Source organism: Peromyscus leucopus, chromosome 16_21 (assembly GCF_004664715.2).
Source record: "Peromyscus leucopus breed LL Stock chromosome 16_21, UCI_PerLeu_2.1, whole genome shotgun sequence".
Classification (NCBI taxonomy): domain Eukaryota; kingdom Metazoa; phylum Chordata; class Mammalia; order Rodentia; family Cricetidae; genus Peromyscus; species Peromyscus leucopus.
Window position 1 is genome coordinate 14,367,612 of NC_051084.1, and position 27,498 is coordinate 14,395,109.

The 27,498-nt window shown below is 49.6% G+C and overlaps 1 protein-coding gene across 6 annotated transcripts in view; it reads left to right on the plus strand.

The window, feature by feature from the left end:
* The window catches only part of Ubash3a (ubiquitin associated and SH3 domain containing A), a 35,286-nt gene extending 11,601 nt beyond the window's left edge, over positions 1-23,685 (plus strand). For 3 of the 6 annotated variants that reach the window (XM_028885078.2, XM_037199797.1, XM_037199795.1), the window contains exons 6-14: positions 1,150-1,358; positions 10,945-11,071; positions 14,026-14,125; positions 14,919-15,041; positions 17,425-17,517; positions 19,138-19,282; positions 19,885-19,991; positions 20,845-20,954; positions 22,596-23,685. In XM_028885078.2, the coding sequence (XP_028740911.1) occupies positions 1,150-1,358; positions 10,945-11,071; positions 14,026-14,125; positions 14,919-15,041; positions 17,425-17,517; positions 19,138-19,282; positions 19,885-19,991; positions 20,845-20,954; positions 22,596-22,733 (1,152 nt within the window). In that variant the 3' untranslated portion in view covers positions 22,734-23,685. The remainder of the gene's footprint in view (positions 1-1,149; positions 1,359-10,944; positions 11,072-14,025; positions 14,126-14,918; positions 15,042-17,424; positions 17,518-19,137; positions 19,283-19,884; positions 19,992-20,844; positions 20,955-22,595) is intronic. The other 3 variants (XR_005090112.1, XM_037199796.1, XM_028885079.2) reach the window with 3 other exon arrangements.
* The last annotated feature ends 3,813 nt before the right edge of the window (positions 23,686-27,498 follow it).

Consider the following 27,498-nt stretch of genomic DNA (forward strand, 5'->3'; position numbering starts at 1 on the left):
CATTCCGTTATAGCTGAATTGGCCATGCACAGTCATTTCAAAAGACAACGAAAGCTCTCCCGTGGTATTAGAAAAGCCCATTGTCGAGATGTGTTAATATGTGGTTTGCTTATTAATTCACCCTGTGTAATGATTTTGGTGGGCTTCATTCCAAGGCTTCTTTCCTAAGAGCTGATTAGTTGAGGAAGAAAGTACATTACACAGGGAATAAGTATGAAGGAGTCACCAAATTCCCTGTCATAAGAGAAGTTGTGAATAGCTTCACACCAAGGAGGGTGGATATACACATTTGGTCACACTGTAAGGTCTTTCCTATAAGAGAAACAGATACATGGATAAATGATGGATGAATGGATAAATGGGTAGGTGGGTGGGTAGGTAGTTGAATACGTGGATGGATAGACATATGGATGGATAGATGGATGGATGGATGATAAAAATGGGTAGGTGAGTGGATGACAGACGAATGGATGGGTGGGTGGATGCATAAGTGGATAGATGGATAAATGGGTGGAATAATGCACAGGTGGATAGACAGATGTCTGAGTGGATAGGTAGATGGATGGATGAGGGGAGGAATGGGTAGCTGAGTGGATGAACAAATTAATTAATTAATTAATAGGTGGGTTGAGAGGTGGGTAGGCAAGTGGATGGATGAGTAGATAAATGGACAGATGGCTGACTAGAACAGATGAATGAATGGGAAAATGAGTGGGCAGATGAATGGACAGACAGATGAATGAAAAAGTAGATGGAGGGATAGATGATGGGTGAATGGGTGGGAAAATGGGTGTGTGAGTAGATGGACAGAAGAATGGATGGGTGGATGGGTGGTGGGTGAACGAAAGGATGAACAAACATGTTGGTGGGCAAATAAATAAATGGACAAGTGGATTGGTAGATGGGTACCCAAAGGGATGGGTAGAGGAAAGGAAGATAGACATTAAACTTTTTGGGATTTGGTACTGTTTCACACTGTTACACACCGGCTCCACATTGTGTATCAATAGGCAAAGGCATGATGGGGGCTTGTGGGCATAAGACACCTCAGAGGAGCCAGAAGGCTAGCCAGGAGGTATCTGGCTTCCCGCTGAAACTGATTCCTAGCCAAACGCTCACTAAGACATGGGGCTACCGCCTCCTTTCTAGACCCTGAAGGCGCTGTTCCAGTACAAACCCCAGAACGAAGACGAGCTGATGCTCAGGCCTGGTGACTACATCTTCGTGGACCCCACTCAGCAAGAGGAAGCCAGTGAGGGCTGGGCCCTCGGGATCTCACATCGGACTGGCTGCCGGGGCTTCTTGCCGGAGAACTACACAGAGCGAGCCAATGAGGCTGACACCTGGGTTAAGCACAGGTAAGAACTGCCCTCTCTGTGCCAGGTACCACCTGAAACAGTGGGCACGGTGGTGATGGGCTTCTAGATGGTTCTGTCCTTTGAAAAACAGTCCCCATGCTGGCCACATTGTTCCTCTGCCCACATAGTACACGTATGATCCATTTATGGTTCTGCTGATAACCCTCTGGAAATCAGATGGCTTCAGTTGCTCTTCTGAGATAGTACTGTGAAATACTTCCTTCTTTTTTTTTTTAAGATTTATTTATTTATTTATTATGTCTACAGTGTTCTATCTACATGCATGCTTACAGGCCAGAAGAGGGCATTATGGATGGTTGTGAGCCACCATGTGGTTGCTGGGAATTGAACTCAGGACCTCTGGAAGAACAGCCAGTGCTCTTAACCACTGAGCCATCTCTCCAGCCCCAATACTTCCTTCTTATGGGCATCACACAGTGCACACAGAGGTCAGAGCTGGGCCTCGTAGCGTTCTAAGGAGGGTTAGCAATTTTCTAGTGTTCTAGAACCAAGTGACACAAATTTAGCTGGGTCCCCTCTGCTTGGGGTCCTGCAAGGCTGTGATCCTTCCCTAAGCTCATGTGGTTGTCGGTGAAATGTACTTCCTGGAAGCTGGTATCGTCCTGATGGTTCGTTTCTTCTGGCACAGTTGGCCGATCTCTTTATTTTAGCATTTAGCACCATCTGTCAAGGCTAAGGATTTTCAGAATGATCAGAACTAGGGTGGTGTTGCTTTTTGAATTTATTGGTTCCTCCCTTAACATATCTGTCTCCTCTCCCGTTTTACTATGAGCAAAAAGGAGAAATTTGGTGACAGCTTTGACACTGTGCTTAGAGATAGCCTGAGCTACTTAGCCGACTTCATTCTTTACCAGGTCTGTTTCCCATGAACAATGTTGCTAAGCGTTTGGCTGCAACACAGGGACCTTGCCCCAGTTTCCTATGTCTGTGTCTCAAACCTCTGGCTGTCACCTCACACTCCATATGCATTCTGCCAGTAATAACCATGACTTCTTATTTGCTTTTTCACTCTGTGTGTGTGTGTGTGTGTGTTTACATGTGCACAAGCATGTTGTGTCTATGTGTGTTATGCATGCTTGCTGGACATTATCTGTGGACAGATTTTCTAGCCTCCCTCTATCCGGGGAGCTTTTTCCTGTATGTCTCTCTATCAAAGCTGGCCCACAGCTCGCAGAGCTGTGGAAACTGCACTGTTTTATTTATGTGCCTATTGGAAGCTAAAGAGTACAGTAGACGTTCTGGTAGCTAAAACTTCTGTTTAGAGTAAACTAAGAAGCAATGTATTTTGAATATTGGAAGCAAATGATTGATTTTGGTCATTTTTGCAAAACCTTTTTTTAAAAGTGCAGCCGTGGGAAAAATAACTAGACTTAGCAAGAAACTATTATTTTTTTTTTAAATGGAGATTTTTTTTTTTCCCGGAAAATATTAAGTGAGATCAGAAGAGCCCTAGGCTACTGTTTCTTCCCGTTAATTAAGCTTACACTTGAGTTTTCATGACAGGCCAGGGACAGCATTTGTGCCCTTGGGCCCCCCACCACCAAATGCAGTTACCAGAGTAGGTCCCCCACCACCCCTACCCAGGCAGGATCTCATGTAACCCAGGCTTCCCCGGGGACTCACTGTGTTGCTCACTATATAGCCAAGGGTAACCTTGAACTTCTGATCCTCCTGCCTCCAGCTCCAGAGTACTGGTATTACAGGCATGAGCCATCACACGGGTTTCATGTATGCTAGGCAACTGAGCCAACCATGCATTCTTATATGCAGTTAGGGATCTGTCATATACACTGATATAAAATAGCTTTTAAAATGCACGGATTCAGCCAGTTCTGCAGTGGGTCATTCCATGTCATCTTAGCCTCATATGCTAATTCATAAGAGCTGAGGAGCATACCTACAAACTGGGAAAGGCAAATTCAGCCATGATTCCCAGGCCTTTATATCAACTGTCGGCTCATGATCCACTGAGTCACAAGGGCCTGTAGAGAGAGCTGAAGATACCCTCCCAGGAAAGCTGAGTTCCCAGCTTGGGTGGTGACGGGATGAACAATGTCACAAAATCAAGGAAACTTTGGTTTCCTGCAGACCCCACGTGATCAGTCAGCGGCTTCAGAAACAGTTGGCAGAACTGAAGACCGGAGATGTTGGCATCAGAGTCCAGGAGGCTGGGGCTTGGGTGGCCTGTAGCCCCACCCTATCCTCCTCACCACAGCCAGGGCAGAAAACCTCACTCTGGCAGAGGAGCCGCCAGGCAAGGGACAAGCCTGGATTCTGCAGCTACAGCAGAGCCTCTGCAGTGAGCTGTGGCTAGCAACATTCCACTTCCCTGTCAGGGTGTCACCTGTGGAAGTGTCCCACCTTGTGACCTGACCTTCCTGAGAGACCGCTTTCTGTTAGGGGCCAGTGTATAGTCACAAAAATTGCAAGAAAAAGCAAGTTCTGGCTGAGTGCTGTGGCGTACCTGATGGGGACACCCCCCCCTCCCCCCGTATCAGAATCACCCCTTCCTCACAGGATAGCAGCACCACCACCCCCCCCCCCGCTGACTGAGGGGTGACTGTAGGCTGGGAGGTGGCAATAGGCTGGCTATGGCTTCTCATGGTGCTAAACATCCTTTTAAACGTTTAAAGAGGTTTAAAATCAGGGCATGGTGATGCTCAGCTTTAATCCCTGGACTTAGGAAGCAGAGGCAGGCAGACCTCTGTGGGTTCCAAGGCGGCCAGGGCTACACAGTGAGATCCTGTCTCAAAAGACCCTAGCATATCTGAATGTGTCATGAAAGAGTTAAGAAGGGGGTGGGGGGGTTGGGGGGGTGGGAGGGTGTACTCGGACAGCTGTGTGCACAGATAGTTGGCCAGTGGGCAGACAGCTTGCTGTCTAGACATTTGATATCTGTCTCCCAAGGCCACAGGGAAGAATTGCTGGTCTGCCACCGCCCAGGGGAAGATCTGCAAACCACCGGGGAAGAGGCCCCTTCCTGTTCAGAGGACACCTCCCCAAGCCTGGAGGTGGCTGCCGTGTGAACACATTGTGATTTACCTACAATCCACTACACCAGTGTGCCTTTAAGCCGGTGGCTCCAGGACTCTGAGGATCAGTAGGCCGGATCAGTAGGCCTGATCCGGCACACGCCTGTTATTTAGAAATCACGAGTTAGTAGAAGGAGGGCACACGCCTGAGCTACCTGTTTCAGGCATCTTCACAGGGGGCATGTATACAGCCTGGCTGTAGCTCAGAGAGGCAACGGCTGAAAGTTAGAGCCCAGGAGAAGCTGAAGCCGTCCTCCAACCACGCGAGGAAGATTCCATCACAGAAGACATCGAATCCCACAAAGCTGGCGGCAGGAGACCTAGCAAGGGTACTGCTGTGGGATGAGATGTCTCCCTCCCAAAGCTCCTATGTTGAAGCCCGGGTGGGTGTTTTGATTTTTTGTTTTTAAGAAAAGGACCTTTAAATTAGAAGGTAAAACAAGATCTTACTATGATCCCCTATCCACTCTTACTTTGTTCAGAGGGAGGATCATTGAGGACCCAGGGGGAAGATGCCATCTTATCTTCAAGCCCAGGACAGAGTTCTCAAGATGAATCACAAGCCCCTTGATCTTGGACCTCCCACTCTCCAGGGCAGTGAGAAAATGAAACCTGTTTTGTCACAGAAGCCCCAGTCCGTGTGACAGTAACCTGAGGATACTAACTGCGGTGACTTTGTCTTTGAAATGCCACACACTGGGGTGACCCCCTTCTAAGAACAAAGGAGAATGGAAACATCTATTTCTATGGCACAAGTTAAACCGCTAACTGACTCCCTTAAGTCCAAGAGAAAAACAAAAATGTCACACGCTCCCTTCACCACCAACGCGCCCACCACCCTGCCGCTTGCATTTTTAATTGAAAGACTAGTGGACAAACTCGACTTCCTCTCTGACTGTAAAGTTCACAGATGTCACTCAGAGATAACAATGGTTTTACAGTCTGCTCACGAGCCCCCGGGTTACACAGGTGTCCCCGCCTTGCCCTCAGGAAGAAGAAAGCAACCAGTACTTCCTGAGTCAGGATGTTTCAGCTGTACCTGCCCTGTGTGTGACAGGCTTGCTGAAGAGGAGCTGTGAGCAGCTACAGTGTATGTCACTCTTCAGCTACGGAAGCCACAGACAGCGGCATTTCAACCCACTGGCGTCTGCAGTGTGAGAATGCATGAGGAAAGTCCATGCCCTTTTGGTTGTGTGCCTATCCTCTAACGGCTGAGCTCAAGTCCATCTGGAAGAACCCCTAAAAGGTTACAAATCAAGACAGGACACAATGACAGGGACAGAAGACCATAACTCATGGGTAACCAAAAAGTACATGGTAAGACTAGATAAATAGCTTAGCAGTTAAGAGCTGAGTCCTCTCGGAGGACCCAGGTTCAATTCCCAGCACCGACTTCGCGGCTCACAACTGTAACTCCAGTCCCAGGGTATCTGACGCCCTCCTCCAGCCTACATGGATATCAGGGATATGCATGATGGACAGACATACACACAGGCAAAACTTCGGTATCCATAAAATAAAATAAAACATTAAATGCATGAACTATGTCAAAATCAATAGGTTTTTCTATACCTGGATAATAGGTTTCTCTGTTGATGCAGCAAACCAGATCAAGCCGAATTGAAAAATTATAATAACAGGTTTATTTGAGCAAAGCAATTCCCAGGTGGCTTCTCCAGTCCCAGGGATGGAGGCCAGAGAAGCCGCACGCCTGAACTAAAGCAGGGAGATTATATAGCCTGTAAGCGAGGGGTGATGACGCATCTGCCACAAGCTGGGTTTGTGCCCAAGTAAGGTCCAAAGCTGGAATGCTTAGTCAGGGACTTGGGCTGCAGCAGCAGGGGAGGAAGTTGCAATCGTCACCAGGAATCAGGAACTAGACTTTTTGGCGCCTATTTTGTTGTTGTTGTTGTTGTAGATTCTCTGAGATGGTGGGGTTTGGAGAGAGAGAGAGAGAGAGAGAGAGAGAGAGGAATGAGGCTTTCCTGTTCATGCAAGGACAAGCTGGAGGTTCCAACCTAACAAAAATGCCACAAAGGTCAGAGGGGTCAGGCAGACAGCTGTAGCCAAGATACAGGGTGAATGATGCCATGTTGCTCTAGACAGGTCTCAGGCTGGAATCACAGGGAGCTGCTGGCTGCCACATGATAATCTGTTATAAGAAAAGGGATGAATGAAATAAAAACACACCTCATGGGTGGTTAAAGAGAGTGAATCACAAGAACCTGTCAACTTCAGAGTCACTTCCGGGTTTGATGACACTTAGGACAAAGTCCTGGAGCGACCGTTTGTTTGAATGTCACAGAAAGAATGAAGCATTTTTATCTAGAAGAAACAGCAGGAGAGAAGAGCTGAGAAGATTCTGGGAGCCAAGTGATGAGGGGGATCAGCCTGCGGCTCAGCTCATCGAGTCCTTGCCCAGCCTGGGTTTGATCCGCAGCAACCCCTAAACCTAAATGTGGTGGTGCACACCTGTAGTCCCAGCACTTGGCTGGAGGATCAGGAGCTCAAAGTTATCTTTGGCTACATAGTTAGTCTAAGGCCAACCTGGCATATGTGAGACCCTGTCTCAAAAAATATATTTTAAAGAAGGCATTAATGATATAATACATTGAAAGATCAAAATAGGGTTTTAGCTTGAAGGAAAGGCAACAGCTGAGTGGAGCAGACCAGGTATTGGGTGACAGAGAGGCTTACTTGGCATCCTGGGAATCCATGTTTGGGAGCCCCACAGAAGCTGGTGGGGAAGAGTGAAAGACATCATCGGTATTTTGTAGCATAAATCTTAAAGAGTCTTTATTAATAAAACAAACCCGGAGCCAGGTATTGGGGTGAACACTGGAAGATCAGAGAGACAGAACAAGCCACAGCTAACCTCACCTGGCCAACGTCTCAGCTGGTCCTGTTTCCTCAGACTGGAAGCCTCTGTGTCCTCATATCCGAATGGCTCTCAGCTGAAATGTGCTGCTCAAAACCTAAAAGCTTAACCAGCCAAATGCTTAACCAGTCAAATGCTGCTAGTTTCTGGTCCTCACACCTTATATATCTTTCCTTTCTGCCATCACTCCCTAGAATTAAAGGCTCGCTTTCTGGGATTAAAGGCGTTGAGTCACCATGCTTGGCTGTGTCCTTGAACACATGGATTTTTGTCTCTGGAATGCTAGGATTAAAGGTGTGAGTGCCACCATTTTCTGACCTTTGTATCTAGTGGCTGTTCTGTCTCTGACCCCAGATAAGTTTATTAGGTTGCACAATATTTTGAGGAACACAATACCACCACAGTATTTATACCCCATCCACATAGTTCACCCAAGGCAAAGTCTTGCAGAGATAAGAAATAAATAGAAAGCGTGTCTCTGGCTTCCGGGCTGGGAGAACTTTGATGGTGCAGAAGCAGCCGGGTATCTCAGAACGCTTAGTAGGCCTGTCTTTGATGGTAACCAGTCACTGCCTGACATTCATGCCCTCTGTACGTTCAGAATGACAAGGGGCACCACAGGACAGAACACGACACTGTGGACTCCACACTCCTGTGAGAGGCGTCTGTCTGAGCAGGTTCCTGCCTGAACCTCTCCTTTGAAAATGGCTGTGACTCTGGCCCCCAGCTGGTCCTGAGCCATATTCTCTCACCCAAAGCCAGCTCAGGGATACCATGTGCATCTGCATCTCACTAGAGGAGATCCAGACTTAAAGCAGGCCACGTCGACCCTTCGCAAACTCCTCATCTCGTTCAAGAGCAATCCACTCTTTCCTATCGCTCAGGCAGAAAGCCCAGAGTCGAGCTTGGATACGTGTCAGTGGTAAAGTACTTGTCTAGTGTGGGAGGCCCAGGTATGATTCCTAACACTGCAGAGAGAGAATGTAGGGGAGAGGAGGAGGAGGGGGGAGTGGGGAGAGAAAGGGGGAAGGGAGAGAAGCCTGGTGCGGAATCCTCTCCATCGCCCAGCACCACCCAGGCTCTGTATCTAGTTTATCAAGGGCTGCTGTTCACATAGTCACCAAATCTAACTAATCCTCACACTCCGGGCACAAACCTCAGGTGAATCTGGGTTCTGCACCCATAAAAGCTCCTCTGTTGTGTGCCTCTCCTCCCTTGGCTCCTTCTGCTCCAGCCACACTGACCTCTGTTGCCTTTCAAACCCTGAAAAGAGTTGAGTCCCCTCACGACTGCCTCCTCAGCCTGCCTCTGCATCCCTCAACTCCATCCCCATCCACCCACCTGGCACATCACCCACAGCCCTGAGGGGATTAGGGGAGTTGTCCCCGCCCCCCCCCGCCCCCAGATAACCAGGAGCCTACTCAGCCAGGCCACCCCTGCCTTATTGCAGCCCATAATACTCCACTTTCTGAAACTCAACTATGCAATCTGCTTTTCCCGAAAAACTGGGTCAGAGTCTAAATATGGGTGGATGCGGAGAAGATTAAGTGGTTGAATTCGGTGGCTGACGGAATCATGGGGACCTTTTCTTTTTCAGTGGGTTGCAACCCTTTCCCATGTTTCCAATAATGACTAGAATCAAAATGTTCCTTGTACCTAAAAGAATTGGAGAGTAACCCAGCTGGGTCAACAGGAATTGAGAGCAAAGGTTCTCCGACACAAAGGGTGGTGGGCAGGACCTCTCACAGATGCAACCCATAAGAGCCCAGAAGGTCTGTCCAAGAATCGCATAAGCAATTAGCTGTCACTGGGGCTGGGAATTATTTTTAAATCACTTATAGGAACTTTTCCTTGCATGGCTTCTGCCCTGGGGAAATCACTCCTTTTCTGCTCCAGGGAGGAGCCGCAGGACCATTGCTCTGTGTTGCTCATCCCCCCTCTCTCTCACCACCTACCTGTTCCTCCCAGACAGGAAGGAACCCTGTGAGTATAACGCCCCTTGCTGTTTCATATCTTGGGGTTCTCACTCCAACTTGCTTTGGCTCTCTCCTACCAGAGTTCCCGAACACCTGTCCACCTCACGGCACTTTAAGTAATTCACAGTTTCCTGGTTACCTGGCAAGTCCTCAGGTGCCTCAGCACCCAGCACCCACAGAGCACATCCCCGTGCTCCCACAGGGCACATCCCCGTGCTCCCACAGAGCACATCCCCATGCTCCCACCAGAGCACATCCCCGTGCTCCCACAGAGCACATCCCCGTGCTCCCACAGAGCACATCCTCGTGCTCCCACAGAACACATCCTCGTGCTCCCACCAGGGCACATCCCCGTGCTCCCACAGAACACATCCCCGTGCTCCCACAGGGCACATCCCCGTGCTCCCACCAGAGCACATCCCCGTGCTCCCACAGGGCACATCCCCGTGCTCCCACAGAGCACATCCCCGTGCTCCCACCAGAGCACATCCCCGTGCTCCCACCAGAGCACATCCCCGTGCTCCCACAGAACACATCCCCGTGCTCCCACAGGGCACATCCCCGTGCTCCCACAGAACACATCCCCGTGCTCCCACAGGGCACATCCCCGTGCTCCCACAGAGCACATCCCCGTGCTCCCACAGAGCACATCCCCGTGCTCCCACCAGGGCATATCCCCGTGCTCCCACCAGAGCACATCCCCGTGCTCCCACAGAACACATCCCCGTGCTCCCACAGGGCACATCCCGTGCTCCCACAGAACACATCCCCGTGCTCCCACCAGGGCACATCCCCGTGCTCCCACAGGGCGCATCCCCGTGCTCCCACAGGGCGCATCCCCGTGCTCCCACCAGGGCACATCCCCGTGCTCCCACAGGGCACATCCCCGTGCTCCCACAGATCTTGAGGGTGTCTGGCCACTATTCCAGTATCCCACCTACTTCCACCTGAACAGATGGTGAATCAGAGGATGGGGTGTGAGAAAAACAGATTTGATATTCACCAAAGGCACAGAACCAGTAGGATGTAGAGAGGGGGTGAGACACAGAAGGGAGGGATCTGCTTAAGTTTTGATTGGCGGATCCGAAATCTGCAGGGTGGCCTGGTAGGCAGGGCCCAGGAAAGATCCGAAACTACAGCTTGTGTCTGAAGGTGGCCTGGAGACAGAATCTACCCTTCCGTGGAGACCTCCCTCTATCCTGTCATAAGCATCTCACCCTACCCTACACACACGGGGTCTATTTTATTCAAGGTCTGCTGGCCTCACCACTAGTGTCATCTCAAAGGTACCTTCTTAGTGACATTGAGAACAGAGCTTGGCACAGTGACGCACATCTGCAGTCCCAGCTACTTGGAAGGTTGAGGTGGGAGGCTGTCTTGAGCCAAGAGTTCGTGGCCAGCCTGGGGAACATGGAGAAGGTGCCATCTCTAAATAACATGGCATTTGAGCAACACCTGGGCTCGGTGTTGAGGCAGGTCTGGCATCATGGTGGTGCTAGGGTGATGAGTCAACCACAGGCTTCACGAGTCCTGTCCAAAGCACTCTGCACATTTTCTTATTTTGTGGTCTTGATCCTTATTGTGGAGGTTGAGACAGATTTCCCAGGAACATTCATGATCAGATCCCATGCTGACAACATCTTCTGTCTCTATTCACTGCCTCTCCTCTTCCCCCACAGGACATACACATTTAGTCTAGCCATGGACCTGAACTCTAGAAAGGACGGCGAAGCCAGCAGCAGGAGAAATGGAGAATTCCACACTCCGTCAATGTCAAGGAGCATCAGCAGCATGCAGGCTTTGCAGGTAACAGGACGTTGGTTGGTTGGTTGCTTTCTTGTTTTGTTTTTGCTAGTAAACCATGCTTGCTGGTTTAACACACTGGTAGACATTAGCTGCCAGAGTTTGGCCTTTCTCCCAAGAGGATGGACTCCCCACATAGGAGCCCCTCCTGAAGAATGATGCATCACTGCTAAGGACCCTCAGGCTACTCTTCAAAGCACAGGCTTCCCCAAGAGCACAGTGGGCATGTGCCCTGTGATTGTGAAGTACGAAAGACAGCCTGAAAAATAAGGAATGTTCCAGAGAGCTGCTGCCTCCTGTGACCTGAGGCTGCTGGACACTGTCAGGCAAACAATTAAAGGAAAATAAAATATGGCCTCTGCATCTCTACATCACAGGTATCTTTTATCCACCAACTCAACCAACTTGGGGTGGAAAACATTATAGAAGACTACATCTTGTCTTAATCAGCTCCCCAGCAGTGCAACAAAATACCTAAAATGACCAGCTTAAAAAAAAAATGAATGTTTGTTTTGGTTTGTTATGGTCTTAGCATCTTCAGTCCGTCATCATTGGGCCCTGTTGTTTTGGGCCTGTGGTGGTGCAACTTACCGTGATGGAGGCAGATGGCAGAGGAGACTTGGTTACCTGACAGAAGCCAGAAAGCAAAGAGAGGAAGGGGCTGGGTCCCAATAGCTCTTCAAAGTCAAAATCCAGTGACCTAACTCCTTCTCTCCAGGCCCTGCCTCCTAAAGGTCCCTGTCTCAGCAGTACCATAGGCTGGCAAACAAGCTTTCCACATGCAAGCCTTTGAATGACATTCAAGATCCAAACTGGCTGTGGTGACACATGTCTGTAATCCCAGCACTTGGGGGGTTAGAGGCAGGAGGATAGCTGTGAGTCTGAGAGCAACCTGGGGTACATAGAAAGTTCCAGGGCAGCCTGGGCTACAGTGTCGGATCATGTTTCAAAAGAAAAAAAAATGGAGGGAGGGAGGAAGAAAACGGAGGGAGGGAGGGAGGGAGGGAGGGAGGACAATAGTTTCACCAGTACTGAACACATAGAGACTTTCTCTGTCACTGTTCTCTAAACAATACGACACAGCTATTGTTCACATGGCATTAGGTGTTTAAGTTGCCTGAGATGAGTTAGAATACACAGGGGATGTGTCTACGATCAATGCAAATATCATGTCATTGTATACAAGGGACTTGAGCATCTGTGAACTTTGGTACCTGCAGGGGTCCTCGGCCCACCTCAGGTGCACTGAGGGATGACTCTCCTGCTCACTAAGAGCGCTTGGGCAAGCAGAGGTTGTCCAGCTAGAGGAAGACAATGAGGAAGAAGAGCACCTCTTACCTGGGTGCTCAGAGGAAAAACACACACCTGGACACCACAAGAAAGCTACTTGGGGTAGATTCAAACACGGGCAGTCCTGGAGGGCTCCTCAGAAAAGGAAGAGCAGCAGTAAATGAGGAAACTATAAATAGCTTGATATATGATAGAGAAAAGAGAGGAAATGGCAAGAAATAAAGAGGAGAAAGGAAGGGAGGGAAGGAGGGAGATAGAGAGGAAGGGAGAGAGGAAGAAAGAAAGAAAAGAAAGAAGGAAGGAAGGAAAAGAAAGAAAGAAAGAAAGAAAGAAAGAAAGAAAGAAAGAAAGAAAGAAAGAAGGATGGATGGATGGATAGGTAGATTATTAGAAGATGATAGGTGAATAGACAAGATGGTAGAATAGTACATTGATAGACAAGTGATTATGTATTGTTCTATTGCTGTGATAAAACACTACAACCAAGGCAACTTACAAAAGAAAGTTTATTTGGCTCAAGTTTATATTAGTCAGATTTCTCCAGAGCAACAGAACTGATACAACACATACATATTAAAGGGGAAGTTACTAGAGTGATTCACAGGCTGTGGTCCTGCTAGTCCAACAGTGGCTGTCTCCCAGTGGAAAGGCCAAGAATCCAGTAGGTGTTCAGTCCAGGAGGCTGGATGTCCAGCCGTCTCAGTCTGGTGCTGGAGTCCCAGAGCATTCCTAGAACGTTGCTGGTCTTCAGTCCATCGTGGTGGGAAGGCACGGCAGCAGGCAGCAGGCATGGTTGGCAAGAACAGGAAGCCAACAGTTCACATCTTCAAATGTAAGGACGAAACATGGAGCACAAACTAGAAGTAGAGCCATGCTTTCGTCTAATTCCAATGATGTACTTCCTCCAACAAGGATGCGATTACTAAAACCTCCTCAAGCAGCACTACCAACTGAGGACCAAGTGTTCAAATACCTAAGCCTATAGGGAACACTTCCCATTACAATCACCATAGGTTGATAGATGATTGATAGATAGATAGATAGATAGATAGATAGATAGATAGATAGATTTGGAATATGTATAGATAAATAATAAAAAGATAGATACATAGAAAGATGATAGATGAAAGAAAAAGAAAGGAAGGAAGGGAGAGAGAGAAAGAAAGAAAGAAAGAGAGAGAGAGAGAGAGGGAGGGAGGGAGGGAGGGAGGGAGGGAGGAAGGAAGGAAGGAAGGAAGAAAGAAAGAAAGAAAGAAAGAAAGAAAGAAAGAAAGAAAGAAAGAAAGAAAGAAAGAAAGAAAGAGAAGGAAAGAAAGAAAGACAGACAATAAAAATTTAGACAGTCCAACAGGTAGCAATATGTATTTGGAAGTTAGATAGATAGATAGATAGATAGATAGATAGATAGATAGATAGATAGATAGATAGATAGAGATGCATGCATGCATACATACATACATACATACATACATACATACTTGAAAGAGACAAAAAGGTTAAAAAGTACGTGTCTATGATGGGGTGACCCAGCCTCATCACTGTGAAGGCTGGCAGCCTGACCCCAGTGGCTGAGCATCTTGGGAGAGGCTCTGTCTCTAGGCAATGGCTGGCAGATTCTGTAGAGTGAGTCTGATTAATAACTCTGTGTCCCATTGCTCCCGCTCCAGGCTACCATCGCGAGGAGAGGCGTGCTGGTAGTACGCCATGGGGAGAGAGTGGACCAGGTCTTTGGGAAGTCTTGGCTACAGCAGTGTACTACCGTCGATGGTAGGTGGAGTCCAGGTGACTCTAGACAGACCGTCTCTGTGTCCTTGAGGGGCCCTAGATCCCAGCAGTACTGTCCTCTAGAGCAGCCATAGCACAGCTGCTGCTGGGAGATGGCTTTGGGGTCACTTGGGTGGGTATGGACACCCACCCACATACACATCGGCCCCATGTCTGAGCCAGGCCCTTGGCACCAATCCAGTGACTTGTGACAATCCTGGTTTCCCCTTTTTCCTGATGAGAGAGCTTCAGCCACTTGTTTCTGGTCCCAATTCCCATAGAATTCCTACCAGATTGACAGATCTGAGAGGCCATTATCAGATTCAAGGGGACCACAGTGTCATGCAGCCCCTGTTTTCTGGTCCTACATTTAAGCACCTGACTGAAGAGTTCCCAAGGTGGGGCACCTCCAGCCAAGTGTGTATTGTCCCAACATCAGCAATATACCCAGGAGGCTTCATACTGCCCCCAGATAACTGAAAGCCACTCAGAAGCCTATCTTGGAGAGACACACTTCCTCTCCCTTGTGTGAGTGACGAGGGCTGAGAGGATAAAGTAGGCTCCTAGTCCCTGGGGCTCAAATCTATGTGCTCTGCATTTGAGAATATGTTACAGGCCTGCAGAGCAATATTTGCTCCATGAATTGAATCCATATCACAGAGAACATTCTAGAAACGACAGCATTGGCAAGGATTTAGGCAATACCCTTCCCATGTGGATCTCGGTTTTGGGATCTTGAGGGACAAATGGATCTGATTCAGTGGTCCCAGATGTCTGCTACTTGTTTCTACTTTAGGAAAATACTACAGGCCAGACCTGAACTTCCCCCGCAGCCTGCCCAGGAGGAGCAATGGTATCAAAGACTTTGAAAATGATCCGCCCTTATCATCCTGTGGAATTTTCCAGGCCAGACTTGCTGGTATGTGTAGCTTGAATTCTAATAGTTCTTATAATAAAAACCCATTGCCTGATATTGGGGTAATTGCTGAAAGATCAGAGAGACAAAGGAACAAGCCACAGACACCTCTTACTTCTAGGACTTCTCAGCCTGAAAAAAACCCTCTAGTTCCTATCTCCTCCAGCCTTATGTACCTTTCTCTGCCCACCATATTACTTACTTCCTATTGCTGGGCTTGAAGGCATGTGACTTCCCACATACTGGGATTAAAGGTGTGAGATCTCAAGTGCTGGGATTAAAGGTGTGTGTCACCACTACCTGGCTCTGTTTCTCTCCTAGACTGAGTCAATCTCATATAGTCCAGGGTGGCTTTGAACTCACAGAGATCCAGACTGATCTCTGCCTCCTGCGTGCTAGGATTAAAGGTGTGGCCACCACTGCCTGGCCTCTATGTTTAATCTAGTGGCTTGTTCTGTCCTCTGATCTTCAGGCAAGTTTTATTAGGATACACAATATATCACCACAGGTGTGTTTAAGAGTGCTCCCACCAGAGAGAAACAGTGATAATAAGGATCTTAGCTGTGCACCCTGAGCCCCTGCCATGCATCCTTTGACATTAGTACTGATGCCTTCCATACTCTGCCCATACAGGGACACAGAGATTGTCTTAGTGACTGTTTTATTGCCGTGAAGAGATGTGATCAAGGCAACTTACAAAAGGAAGCATGTAATTGAGGGCTTGCTTACAGTTTCAGAGGGTTAGCCCATGACCATCACGGCAGGCAGGCATGGAGCTATAGCAGTAACTGAGAGCTTACCTCCTGATCCATAGGCAGGATGCAGAGGGAGCCTGGGCCTGATACGAGCTTTTAAAACCTCAAAGCCCACCTCCAGTGACACACCTCTTCCAACAATGCCACACCTCCTAATCCTTCCCAAACAGTTTCACTAACCGGAGACTAAATATTCAAATATATGAGGAGGGGGGCATTTTCATTTAAACCACCACAGAGGTATGAGGTGATTTAGCCAGGGTCACACAGCTAGTGACCAAAAGTGGAGCAGTCTGATCCAGTAATGGATGGTTGGTGATGTAAGCAATGAAATACAGGGAAGGGGACACCGTAGGGAGAGGAGAGATCAATAAACACAGATGCACCAAGAGCATCCCTGCTAAAATTAACACCAAGCTGGGCAGTCAGCTCAGTCGGCCAAGTGTTCGCTGTGCAAGCAGAAGCACCTGGATCTGATACTCAGAACCCACGTGAAAAAAGCTGGGTGTGGTGGCGTGTACTCGGCCTGTGCTAGGGAGATGGAGACAGGCTGCTGCTCCCTAGCAAGCCAGCTCCGGGGCCGGCCAGCCCAGCCTACACAGTGAGTTTCTAGGCCAGTGAGAAATGCTATCTTAAAGGGTGGACAGCATTCCAGAGGATGACTTTTGAGGTTGACCTCTGACCTCCATATACATACACACACACACACACACACACACACACACACACACATACACACACAGCACACCTCCTCATGGGTTGTATTGCGCTGTCCCTCAGAGTTTTGAGTTAATGACTGGGTATTCTCCTTCCACGAGATCTAATCTGGGGAGCTGATGAGATTGTTGAGTTCATCTGCTTTGCATTTTATAAGTTTAGGAAGCTGAGCCTAAGGGGACAAATGGGCGCACCCCAGTCTCTGGCTGGTTAGTAAAAGGAACCCAGGAGAACCAGCTCTCCTGCTCCTCTCACTGTGTGAACACACACAGTGCTTCCCTGCCAGCTCTCTGGATGGGGGTGCCACGTTCATACTGTGGCTGTTTCAGGCTCCCCAGTGAGACAATGGTTGGCTCTGAGGTTGGGATACACCAGCCACACATAGCCCCACAGGGTCCCTTCTCCCTCAGGGCAATGCACACATGTGTCTGCATGTGACATGTATATGTGTCCCAGAAGTCCTGTCTTTGTGCCTAAATACTTATGGAGATGTTTGAGCAGCTCTCGATGTGTATCTTGTGTGGGTGACAAGTCACTTCTGGTGTCACAAAGAAAACATGGTTGGATTACAGCCTATCATTCTACAAGCCATGGCTGGCCTTGAAGTGACCAACTAGATGACCATGAAGGTATAAAGCAATGTCCACGTTAAGCCTACAGTGCAGATCTGACTTGAGCAGGGCATGGTGGGTTCCATGGAGTCACTTCTATCTGGAGCTCATGGCTTCTTCCAGACTCACCTAGGCTATAATTAGAAATCACATCCTCAGGGGTGCAGGGCTGGGGCCTTCCCTGGCTGCTATTGGCCACTCTCTGCTTCTGAGGTCACACCCATGCCTTGTAACATGGGCCCCTCCATCTTTCAACACAGCCAAGGCTGATGCGTGAAGGGTGTTTCCTACCTTGTTTTCCAGGAGAGGCTCTGCTGGACAGCGGCATCCGAGTCACAGCGGTCTTTGTGTCTCCAGCCCTGCGCTGTGTGCAGACAGCCAAGCACATCCTGGAAGGTGGGTGAGAAGTTCAGCAGACCCTCCTTTTGGCTTGATCTTGAGGCCACTCTCCATGGGGAGCAAAGAAGGGTTGGAGGTGAATGAGATGATGGACAGAGAATGGCCACATCTAAGCCAAGAGGCAGTTAGAAACTGCCTTCTAGGAGCTGCTGGGAGAAATGAGCCACTAACATCCTAGAATGCTAAGGATTTAGGACCCATGGTAGGACCACTGGTGTCACAGAGTCAACGTCTATCATTATGCTTTGCCCCTGTGGTTCCTTTCTACAAGGTGTTCTCAGTACTTAGAAAGGAACTTTCGCAAGCCTAGAAAGCTGGGGCTGCTGTGGACACTTCTAGATCCAACATGCATGACATCCCAGAGCAGGGTCGATGCTCAAAGGGAGCTGTCCAGCGTCACCTGGCTGTCAGGACGCCATTAGCAGAGCCTCTCAGCCATGCAAGATGGTATAGCCACCTGGGCAGCTGGTGGGCACATGGGTTCTGCCCACACTTAGGGGGTCGTGGAAGTGTTTGCTGCACGGGACGGAAGCCCTCTTTCTTCCCCACAGAGCAACGCTCCTGTCCAAGGCCCGCAGTCAGGAGGCAGGGGCCCCGCCCCCAGTCTGAACCCCTCTCGATCACACTTTCATCCCATTCACAGCCTACTTGACAGGTCTTTGGGGCAGGATGTAAGATGCTTGGGGAGGGTTAAGGTGTGAGGAATCAGAATGTTCTAAATGTTTCTCTCTGACCCCTTACCTCCTGCCCCATCGGTCACGTGTCCCACTGTCACATCATTCTATCAAGGGTGAGGCTGTGGCATGGGTTGAGTGAGCTGTATCTGAAGTTAGAGTGACACCCTAGGGGGTCTGCTGCCTATGGTGTCCCCCTATCAGGGCAGCATGGTCCATCCTGATGGGCAACATGGTGTCAGTCCTTGGATTTCTACAGCTGCCTGGTGGTTTAGGTCTCAGAGACGGCAGAGCTGAACTTAAATCCCAGGATGACCTTTGCCAGGAAAGAGTCACATTTGTGAAGGGTTTCCTTGGACGCGTGGATAGGTCGGTGTCCTAGTTTGCTGCTTCATTACTGTGTTAAACCACTAAACCAAAACCAACTGGGGGAGGAAGAGGCATATTTGACTTACACTTCCGTGTCAGCGCCCACCAGTCAGAGAGGTTGTGGTAGGAGCTCAGAGCAGGAACCTGGAGGCAGGAACTGAAGCTGTGGAGGAGCGCTGCTGACTCCTGGCTTGCCCCGCCCCGTGGCTTGCTCAACCTGCTTAGAGCAGCCAGGATCGCCTGTCCAAGCACGGCACCACCCACAGTGCTTTTGACCCCCCTGTGTCAGTAATTAATCAAGGAAACAGGCATAGTGGTGCACGCCTTTAACCTCAGCACTTGGGATACAGAGGCAGGCAGATCTCCGGGAGTCCAGGGACTCTACATAGTGAGTTGCAGGACAGCTAGAGACCCGCCTACAGACCAGTCTTATGGAGGCATTTTCTCAGCTGAGGTTCCTCTTCCCAGAGGTCTGCCTTGTGTCGAGTGGACAAAACCACTAGCCAGCATGGTGGACCTAGCTATGAAGAAACGTCTTTAGGTAACGTTCATGCTTGTTTTGCATCGACCCCAGAACTCAAGCTGGAGAAGAGGCTGAAGATACGGATTGAGCCTGGAGTCTTCGAATGGATGAAGTGGGAAGCCAGCAAGGCCACCCCGACCTTCCTGAGCTTGGAGGAGCTGACAGAGGCACACTTCAATGTTGACCCTAATTACAGGTAGGCACCTTGCAATTCTCTGCTATTGAGGCTTCTCTAGTTCATGTTAAAGAAAATCTACTCACTGTGGTGGGGCCCTGCAGTGGAGAGTGAGGTATATTGAGCTGTGGGTATAGGATGAGCAGGAGGGAGGCCATGGGAAATGGCGTGAGGGCTGTGGTCTTGCTCAGCCAAACCAGCAAGACTCTTGGTGAAGGCAGCTACAGTGAACACACATCACCTAGGGGCCATGGAGGCTGGGGAACCTGAACACCTATGGGAGATGGAGTGCTCCTCCTAACTGGCCCTGCAAGGATGGACATAGTTAGACCTCATCCAGAAGAGGGTCTTTGTAAAGGGGGGTGTCTTTGTCCTTCTCCAGGGTGACTGACAGGGATGTACAGAATTCCTGTTGCTCAGTCAGCATCCATGCTGAGCGTGGGTACCACAGCCCTCTGCTGATGTGGAACACATCCAGAAGCCCCTGCTGGCCATGAACCCATGAGCTCTGCCTGTCAGGCATCTGAAGGATCATGGTCCCTCTCAGCTGCTCCAGCACACAACCTCTTGGTCACCAGAAGGCTCTAAGACAGCAGCCATATCTCTCTCCATCCTCCTTTCAGGCCTGCGTTCCCCCGCTGCTCCCTCATGCCAGCCGAGAGCTATGACCAGTACGTGGAAAGGTGCGCCGTGAGCATGGGGCAGATCATCAACACATGCCCACAGGACAGTGAGTGTCCCACAGATTTGAGGAGGACCAGCCTTGGGCTTCTTTGGGATGGGATTGGCAGATTCTGAGCTGTTAATGTCCCCACCTCCCTACCCCCATGCTCTGGCCAATAGTAGCTCATCTCCACCATGACAGGGAGTGAATGCATACACACATACCCCATGTAGCCCAGGTCTGCATGTTCTGGTGCTGTCCACTGATGGGCCCTGAGAACATCAGGGTCTTCACAGACTATCCATGTCTAAAAGGCTAGAGTTAATTGGAAGGGAACAAGAGAATCCCAGAAGGACTGAAAGATGGAGCAGCCAATGCCTAGGGAAAGTGATGCAGAGTCCCAGCCCTCCTGCCCTAACCACCAGCCACGCTCCCAGCTCTCCCAGCTTCACCTTGTCCAGCACAAAGCTCACACAGAGGTGCTGGGTCCCACACTACTCTCCAGCTGTCTGGAGCCCATCATGTCACCTGAGGAGGCTCCCTGAGCCCGTGGACACTGCAAACCCTTATCTAAAGCAGGTACCATCTCAGGCTCACAGTGATAAGCCAGCTAAAGTGATTGGATAGGGTCTGGGTGGCAGCCATGACATGCCTAGCAGGACCTAGGCAGTCAGCCACAAGAGGAGAGTGGCTCGGATCACCCTTATGCCATCCTTGAAGCTGGCCCACTGATGCCACACCCTATCTCCAGGAAGAGAGGTGGGACACTCCAAATCATGGATGAGCGACTGAGTTTTCCCACCCACACCACTTCCCACCCCACCACCTCACAGGGGCATGGTCGCTGGACCCGCAAGACTTGGAGGAGCCCTCTATCTTACAAAGTGCCTGCTCTGACCTCGGGGCGTTTTGTCTCCAGCAGGCATCACCCTCGTCGTGAGCCACAGCTCAGCACTCGACTCCTGTACTAGGCCTCTCCTCGGGCTCCCACCCAGGGAATGTGGAGATTTTGCCCAGCTGGTAAGAAAGGTATGTGTCCCCCCTTATGCCTCTTTTATCTCAGAGTAAAGCAGGCACAGGGTCACGGCACTCGTTATAGAAGGAAAACAAGTGTCCAAACCAGAGCTGGCGGGACCATGCGAGTGTGCCCACCTGCTCCCGTGGAGGGCATACCTGCAGGAGCTGTGGGACAGGCCCGCCATTCTATCACCACACGGCAGTCTCAGTTCCCTGCAGCCAGTGACGTCAAGAAGTTTCCAGATTTGTTCAGTCAGCCCATGTCCCTGCAGCTCTAATAGAACTAAGGTCCTGTATGGAATCAGGAGTCACTGACTCCTTTGGGTACCTCTGGGAGGGGTACTGTCAGGTAGAAGGGACCTCCACCCACTCACCTCCTGAGTCACCTCTCAAGGGACAAACGTGAACTCACTGTAACTATCTGTCAGCATGACCAGGTGCTGGGCCAGCACGGTGCAAACCTCTAATGGCAGGCTGGTGGCAAGCATGCAGAGGTGACCTATTGAACACACCTCAGCAGAACAGAGAGGATGGTGGCCAGGTGGCGAATTGTTCATCTGAGATCAGCCCTTTCTCCCCTGGTGACCTGCTCAGGGCTAGACTCCCACATTCATATTCTCTCTCTCTTTCTCTAAGCCGGGACCCATGCCCTGACTCGACTGGTATAGACTTACAGATGAGGCGGGATGACCACATGAGCTAATGAGTTTGAGCCCCGTTTGAGAAGCACAGGGACCGAACCCCAGTTCAATAGGAGGAAAGGAGGGAAGAGAGAAGGAAGAAGGCATAGGGAAGAGGAGGACGAGGACAAGAAAAAAACCGATACCTATAAACTTCTAAACTCCAGAACGTTCTTATGCTGACCGTTTAGAGTCTATTTCCACCCCACCCCAAATTCAACAGCCTGTGGATCAGAAATTTATCCAAGGTCTCTGCCGAATGATGAGCCTCCCAATGGGAATCAGCATGCAGGACCCTGAATATCCAAGGCTTTCCTTTGTCCAGCCCATCACACCCTGATGGTCCCTATCTGCATCTAGGATGACTAGTCCCTGGGTCCACAGTAGCCTCTGCTCAGATTCCTCCATGCAGCTTGGGATTTTTGCAGATCTTGTCTGACCAAAGAATTCATAGACATAAAACAAAAAGAGGGTGAGGCAGGGTAAACAAGGTTTGCAGACAGAAAAGCCTTCGACACAAGGACCCTCCTGGCAGGTCCACTTATAGATGAAGGCATGGGGACCTAAGGGGTGACTTCATATTTTATTCTGTGGTCTAAAACCTCAATCCTGAGCCTGCAGCTGAGGCAGGAATGAGGTACTTTGTACCTAGTTGGTAGGGTCCCCGTCCCCATAGGCATGTGGACCTGGTAATTCTGTGGGAAAGAAGGACTGACCCATGGCTCCCAGAATGCTTAGCAGCCCCACCCCAAATTAAGACCAATCTCACCCAAGGTCCCATTGTTGGGAGGGCTGATCATGCCCAGGTGGAAGTAACATGATGGAGGCTGACATTGGTTCCATGGTGCCCTGGCAGCCTGGGACCATCTGGTCCACTTCCATGATGTAGAAGCATAGTCAGTAGGCTTGAAAAGTACCCCAGTGTTGATTGACATGTAACAGAACTTTCTAAACATTCTAAATCCTTTCCCAGATCCCATGTCTGGGAATGTGCTTCTGTGAAGAAAATAAGGAGGAAGGAAAGTGGGAGCTGGTGAACCCCCCAGTGAAGACGCTGACACACGGGGCCAACTCGGCTTTTAACTGGAAGAACTGGATCTCGAGCAACTGAGCCAGCCCAAGCTCGTCGGCAAGGCATGAGGGGCTGTGATTAGGATTACAAAGGCACTCTAGCCCCTCGTGTGCCGTGACTTGGAGAAGCACTAAATACACTTGATATTCAGGGGTACTGCCATGGCTCATGCCTTCGTCACGGTCATCTGTGGCTCTGCTGCCCTGCCAGCCTGACTGTGGAAGCCACAGCAGAGGTGTGTATTAGGACACCACATTGCAACATGCGTGCTGGGTTGGAGAGAACAGAGGAACAGCCTCACCTCCAGGAACTAAAGGCTCCCCACCCCCACGCCCGAAGATGCTACCTTTCTATGTTGTATGCTCTTAGGAGACCTCCTTCCTTCTATAGCCATCACCCTTTAGCCAGGGCCACACCAGCTGAAAGAGGAACAGTAGTCAAAGAAACGGCCCACCGCATCAAAACCAGGGCAGCTGCTGGCCCCAGCCCCTGTGTATTGGTTCTGTGCTGCTGCTGGGACACATTGCTGGAAACATAGTGATGATCACGGCAGTGTAAAATTCCTAATGCACATAGGCCAGGGTGTGGTTCTGGAGGTCCGCGTGGGTTGTATTCCCCTACAGATTCTAGAGGGCCCTTCCCCAGCCATTTCCAGAATCTAGAGGCATTTATACTTCCCGCCATCATATTTATAGTGTTCTATTGCAAATCAGTTTGGGGAAGTTCTCAGGCATGGTCCCAGGGCCCCTTCCCCGAGCCTGCTGCCTCCTCCTCACAAAGACCCTATGGCAAACTGTGCTCGGTAACCTAGAATCTCCCTTGACAATGGTGCCTGCAATGGCCCTTAGCCACAGAGGTCACATGTTCATGGTCCCAGCATTGGGATGTGGATGTCTTTGAAGGCCATTGTCCAGCCCGCCACAGCCTCTGTTCTTCTGAGCACATCATGGCTATTGTACAAGGGTCTAGACATAAAGATCCGAGCCCTATACACACACTTTGTATATGTCATTTTTGGCTTCTTCTTTCTTCTCAACTGTCAGGGGGGCTGGGGCTTTCTGAGTGGAAGGAGTGAGTCCCTTGTCTTTACCTGTGTAGAGGAGGGGGACTCTATTCCAGAGTGGCTCTGGCTTGGGAAATCTTGGTCCAGCAGTAAATGAGATTCTCTGTCTAGTGTCCTTCTACCTTAAGCTATAGAGGCCACCCCGTCCCCAAAGCCCATACACAAGTATCTTACACTGCTGTCTTCCCCCACACCATGATGATTCTTTTGAATGGATCTTTCTTCTTCGACAGTTTCCTGTTGCAAGACTTGCTACTTTTCAGTCTTGCACTCTGGGTTGCGGCTGAAGGCAGGAAAGAACTGGAAGTGGGGGCAGGGAAGGAGAAAGGGAGAGAATAGGGAAGGAGACTTGTGGTACACTTTTCCTTCCTCCCCAGGGGCTGGTGCTTGACGTGTCTGAGCTCATCTGACCCCTGCTGGCGACATCTGGGAAGGACACCTTCCCCAGACCCTGCCCTGGCCCACCTTCCAATCCCACATTCTTTGACTTTTTCATTTCAGAGCCAACTTGATTTTTTAAAATAGGATTCCTATTGACGTGTCATAGGCAGAGCGGCGTTCTTTCCTCCCGAGTTCAACCAGTAGACGGTTCTGCAGGGTTCAGAGGTGCAAACAAAGAAAATGGCCCTGTCAGGGGACAGCTCAAAATCTCAAGGCACTCCCCTCCCCCACCCCCACCTGGCTGGGGAGCAACTTGGGGCCTGGGCCACCCGAAGAGCTGCTTAGCCTCACTGCTGCAGACTGAATCAGTTCACCAATCACACAGAAGTCCTGATCCTAGTACTTCAGTGTGAGACTGTATTTGGAGACAGGATTTTTAAAAAAGAAAAAAAAAAGTGTGTGTGTGTGTGTGTGTGTGTGAGAGAGAGAGAGAGAGAGAGAGAGAGAGAGAGAGAGAGAGAGAGAGAGAGAGAGAATTACGTGTAAGCACTCGTGTGTGTGTGTGCTCAGGCTACAGGGAATATGTGGATGTCAGAGACAACTTTGTGGAACTGGTTCTCTTTTACTCACTCACTTTATGTAGTGTCTTAGATACATTTCTAGTGCCGTGACAAAGCACTGTGACCAAGGCACTTCAGGAAGCATTTAATTGAGCTTACAGTTTCAGGGAGTTAGAGTCCAAGGTGGCAGAGCCAAGGCATAGCACCAGGGACAGCCGAGAGCTCACGACTTGATCCACAGCCATGATGCAGAGAGTGTGCACACTGGGAATGGCGTGAGTCTTTTGAAAGCCACCTCTGCCCCCCCCCAGTGACACACCTCCTCCAACCTCCTAGTCCTTCCCAAATAGTTCCCACCAACTACAGACCAAGTATTCAAATATATGGGCCTAAGGGGCCCACTCTCGCTCAAACCAGTCCACTTAGGTTCTGGGGATTGAAGTCAGGTGACCAGCCTTGAGCAACAAGCATCCTTACCTCCTGAGCCATCTGCTGACCGACCTTGAGACAGAATCTTGAAAGAGGTACCTGAGGTAAATGAGGCCATCAGGATGGACCCGATCCTTCTAAGAAAAGGAAGTCAAGATGCAAACAGACACATTGTGGCAGTTGAATAAGAATGACCCCCACAGGCTCATGTATTTGAATGCTTGGTCGTCAGGGAGTGCCACTACTTGAGAAGGATGAGGAGGAGTGGCCTTATTGGAGGAAGTGTGATGCTGAGGGCGGGCTTCAGCATTTCAAAAGCCCAAGCCAGGCCCAGTGGCTTTCTCTCTTCCTGCTGCCTTCAGATCCAGATATAGAACTCAGCTACTGTGTCTGCCTGTGTATTGCCTTGCTCCCCTCCATGAGGATGATGGACTAAACCCCTGAAACTCTAAGCAAGCCCTAACTAAATGCTCTCTTTTTATAAGAGTTGCCATATTGTGGTGTCTCTTCACAGCAATAGAACACTGATGAAAATACACATACAGATGAGTAAGCCTGTGAAGACACAGCAGGAGATGCCTTCTGCAAAGCCAAGGAGAGAGGCCTCGGGAGGAAGCAGACTGTGACATCTTGCTATTGAATTTCCTTTTAATTAAGCCATCTAGTCTATGTACATTATATGACAGTCACAAATAACTACTACACTGCATGAAGATCATTGCCAAGAACACCAAAACTGCCCCACCCAGGAGCTGGATACTAGGTAGATTATGCAGCTCCATATGAAGTATATAATAAACAGTACTATCATCTGGGCCTGTCTACACATCATGAATGTTGCATTAAGCATTGTAAGTAATGTAGAAATGATCATCCTTGAGGATACATGCTGATTGTGTACAAAGACGGCTCCACTCTATATAAATATCTTGTGCATCCCAGGATCTTGTTATCTACGAGGATCCGGGAGCCTATCTATAACAAACACCCGGGAGTGACTACAGACAGCACAGAGCAGGCCCTGGAGTCGGGGAAAGCTGTCTGTCCAGCTATTGACTAGAGCAAAGGTTATTCTGAGAATGGGAAGTGGTCAGATCTGACCACATGGTCTTCTACTGTCTCTAAGAATAGACATGTCAACATCAGAAAACTCTGAGTCCAGCTCAGAGCCCAGAGCCTGGCCCTCACCTACACTTGTTGATCAGTCATACTTCACTTCCTTGTCTTGGAAACGGGCAGACAGCAGAAGCTTCTCGGTGGGTTGTTGGAGAGTGGCAATCAGCCAACTGGGGGGATGGCACTGTCTTCTCTAGCTGTGGTAACAGCTCTGGTGCTGCTCATGTGGCAGCTGGATTACCCAGAACTTTCTAGAGTGCCTCTAGAGTGAACAGGTGCGTTAAGTCTAATGTAACTAAATGCCAGCACGCAGTATCAATTCTGCGGAGGGAGAAGGCTGTACCACCTGGGATTTGAGAAAATTGACTAAAATAGATTTTTCTACACCTTGGAATGCAAGAAAATCATATACCAAAAAAAAAAAAAAAAGTAAAACAGCAATTTTGTTGAAGTCAGAAATTCAGGGTAAGGAAAGGAAAGGAAAAGAAATTCAGAAATGCCTCCTGAAAAGAGGCAGACACCAAGAATGGCTCTTACAGACCCTGGTTTCCTGGTGTCGTTTTCCTCCTCTTGTTTCATGCTTTTAACCCCTCATGACCTGAGAGCAGCAGGCTGTACCTCAGTCCGACTGTTGGAATGGCTGGTGAGCAGGAACAGCCTGTGCCAAACATGTCATGAACTGTGAAAAGCTGGATGCACAGGAGAAAGAAACAGGGCGAATATCCACAGAAAGGGCCACAAGAGGGGGATGGGGTGAGGAGCCGTGTGTCAAGTGGAAGTGTGTCAAGTGGAAGTGTGTCAGCCGTGTGCCAGCCGAGTGGAAAGGGTGCTACTGGGAGTGGAAGAGGACAAGGGGGTAGTGGTGAGGGGGGAGCCGAAGAGGAGAAGAAGGAGGGTGAGGGGGAATGAACACAGGTTATACTTGAAAATGCTGCAATGGAGCCCACTTTGCATGCTAATTAAAAATATGGGATGGAGAGATGTCTCAGTCGGGAAAGCACGCGCCACCTAAGCACGAGGGCCTGAGTTCCACCCAGAACCCAGGCCTGTGAGACAAGAGGGATCTCAAGCGCTTGCTGGCCATGTTAGAAGATCAGTGAGCTCCAGTTCAAAAAGGAAGGTAGGCGGCTCTTAAGGAAGACACCTTTGGAGTCCACCCATGCATGCAAACACACGTGCCTACACAAACACACACACACATAAATGCTAATTTGAAAAACAATTGAAACCATATCAATCAGTAAATAACAATACT